The following is a 2,953-nucleotide window of genomic DNA, read 5'->3' on the forward strand; positions in this document are numbered from 1 at the left end:
TATGGCAACATGTTCATGGTTGTTGCAAGATAAGATAAGATAAGATAAGATAAGATAAGATAAGATAAGATAAGATAAGATAAGATAAGATAAGATAAGATAAGATAAGATAAGATAGACTTATTGATCATACAGTGGAGAAATGTACTTGTCACGTAGAGAAAAAAAACTAACTTACCCAGGCCATTTTCACAGTCTGTAAACTCCATGGAATGAACAGCTCTGTCAACCCCATATGGACCCATTAGAGTCCTGTTGAAGGCATAAGACATGAAGGACAAAAAGGAAACAAAACAGATAACAGGTCAATAAAATGAAACAAACATAAACACAGAATTTGTTTTTTCTTCAGAAGACTTAAGACTTCTTTAGAAAATAAAGCAAACTTGTATGGTATATATTAAGGTATGTAGAGTGATTAAACACAGATCTTGTTACGATGCAATCATTACGGTTTAGCAGAGTCCAGTATATTCCTTATTGGGGTTAGAACAATACATTTTGCTATCATTACCAGGATGTATTTGAATACTTTTCGATACTCTAAAAAAAAAGACAACACAAAAAACCCTTAGAACAAAACCACATCGATCAGTAAATAAAACAAAGACAAACTTTTCTAATGCACACAAATTTAAAATAAATAAAATATAAAACCATCTCTCTCTCTTGTCATGTGAAGAGGAGAGGCAGAGATGAATATCATGGCTGGCAAGTAAAAATAGAGATGTAAAACTGATGTAAAAAAGATTTAATTACTTTCCAAGCTTAATTTAGTGAGAAGCAAAAAGCGCATGGATCGAGCAATGCTTAGACTTTTTAAAAGATGAGATCAACGTCACAATGTTGCCAGATAAAGCAGTGATGTTTTGAAAGTAAAGTAGGGATATTACCAGAAAAAAGGTTTCTATGGTTATCAATATCTGATTTTTCAAGTCAATTAAAAAATGCTTTTTTAATTCCTAAAGGTAGAGGAAGTATTGCAGTAATTCATATGTTGATTTTCTTTCAACCATTTGCTGTTGATTGATGCTGTAGACAGGAAGGATCTTCTGTAGCAGTCTGTCTAGCATAGGATCTAGAGAAGCCTCTGACTGAAGACACTGTTGTTGTTTATTAATCTTTTGAAGGGGATGCTGGACCTTTAAGAAGAACATTATGGACAACAGTGAAGAGTTTTATGGGATAGAGCTTTTATTTGAGCTGTGGGTATCGGATCAAGGCTTTGAGCAAAAAACAAAAGAGAAAAACACAACTTCATTACAGGATTATACAAACCCAGAACATATAGTAGCATCGACCAAACTAACAACAATGTATTGGGGAAGAAAAAGTCAACTTTTCGGCCAAAATTCTTCTGCAACTTAGGGAATGATCTGATGTCTGGAAATGATTCAGTTCTTGGACCACCAGAATCTTTCATTTAGTCTGTATATATTTAATTTAGATTTATTTTTGTGCATAATGTATTGATATTAATATTCTTTTCTCATTCTCCCTTTGGACTGGGTTCCTCCAGCCCTAGTTCTAATTGAAATGACTAAATCACCTCCTCAGCATGCCATTCAGTTTGCCAAAGGTCTGCTATTTGGCCATTTATTTCATTCAGTTCACAAAGCACACACACATCTAAGGACAACTGCGTTTTAGGAAAATCCATTTTATCCCAACCATGACAATGACTTTTTTATGAATTTAGTGAAAGGAAAGGTTTTAGGACACAATCATCTCTTACTTTACCTCAACACATGCAGTTAAACTGTCTCTATTTCAGTGTGATGACGACAGAAACACGTCTAACTTGAGGAGCATAATGCCAAGCTTCACATCACATCGTTGATTAAAAGACATCATGTGAAAACCCTGCTCAAAAGTTAGAAACTTGTCCCTGATTGTCTAGTGGTCAGCATTCAGCGCTTTCACCGCTGCGGCCCGGGTTCGATTCCCGGTCAGGGAAATTGTATTGGGTCACCTACTGGTGGCTGGATGTAGAGCTTCAGTGCTCTACACTGACATGATTGGTGTTTCAGCCCTTCTAAGTGGGAAAGCAGGTTATTTAACCCTAAACTGCATTTGGTATTATGCAACCTCCCCACTTAGTTGACTGCGTATCTCTAATCTTGTTCAAAGATGATTTTCGAGAGCTAAAAGTTTATTTCTGTAAGAAGAAATATAATGCAACGCATATGTTGATTTGGTCAGACTTTTCGTGTTGACCATCTGTCTCGGTAAACTCTTCCTTGTAAATCACGTTACAACCAGTGAACACTAGAGACTGACATTTTTTTGGGAATCCCACGGGTCACGGGATTCCTGTGGGATTCCCGTGGGATGGGAGTCAGTATAAGTAACGATCACGTGATTGGGACGGTACAGGACTAAACATTAACAGGAGCAGACGGGAGCGGGAGCAAACCAATAGTAACTAAAAAAAACTAAGATCGATGCCAAAAAATAAAATAAAATAGAAAGAAAAAAAATCCAGTACTGGCGCCACCATTTTGTAGTTTTTTTCCATGAAGCCTACACTATAATGCGAGTCAAAAAAACTACACGACCCAAAAACCAACAGTGCTTCCGCTGTGAGTTTTTAACCCGCGCTACAAAAACAATAATGGAGGGACCAACAGTTAGTGGCGAACTCGACTTCGAAAAGTTTGAAAAAAGTTAAATCTTATTGAAGACAACAAGAATGGGAGGTGTGCAGGAACGGGAGTCATTCTGAATGGGAGCGGGATGGGAGTGGGAGAAATTTCACCAGGAGTGGGACGGGACAGGATTTAGATTTCTTATTTGGCCCGGGATCGGGAGTGGGACGGGACAGGAGTGAAAATCCACTCCCGTGTCAGTCTCTAGTGCACACCACTCAATCACATCTTCCAAACCCAACTTTATACCTTTTTTTTCAAGATCTTGCCCGTTTTATGTCTAAGGCGTCATGTTTTTCAATACC

At 37.5% G+C, this 2,953-nt stretch overlaps 1 protein-coding gene and 1 non-coding gene across 2 annotated transcripts in view; one reads left to right on the plus strand and one right to left on the minus strand.

Annotated features, from left to right (window-relative positions):
• Positions 1-2,953, minus strand: part of LOC107100970 (syntaxin-binding protein 4-like) — a 158,732-nt gene that overhangs the window by 99,198 nt on the left and 56,581 nt on the right. The window contains exon 2 of the mRNA XM_015399683.1: positions 179-252. Within this exon, the coding sequence (XP_015255169.1) occupies positions 179-252 (74 nt within the window). The remainder of the gene's footprint in view (positions 1-178; positions 253-2,953) is intronic.
• trnae-uuc lies at positions 1,886-1,957 on the plus strand. The gene has a single exon. It is a non-coding gene; the product is annotated as a tRNA-Glu (tRNA).

Source organism: Cyprinodon variegatus, unplaced genomic scaffold (genome assembly GCF_000732505.1).
Source record: "Cyprinodon variegatus isolate N-32 unplaced genomic scaffold, C_variegatus-1.0 Scaffold1038, whole genome shotgun sequence".
In the NCBI taxonomy this organism is placed as follows: Eukaryota; Metazoa; Chordata; class Actinopteri; order Cyprinodontiformes; family Cyprinodontidae; genus Cyprinodon; species Cyprinodon variegatus.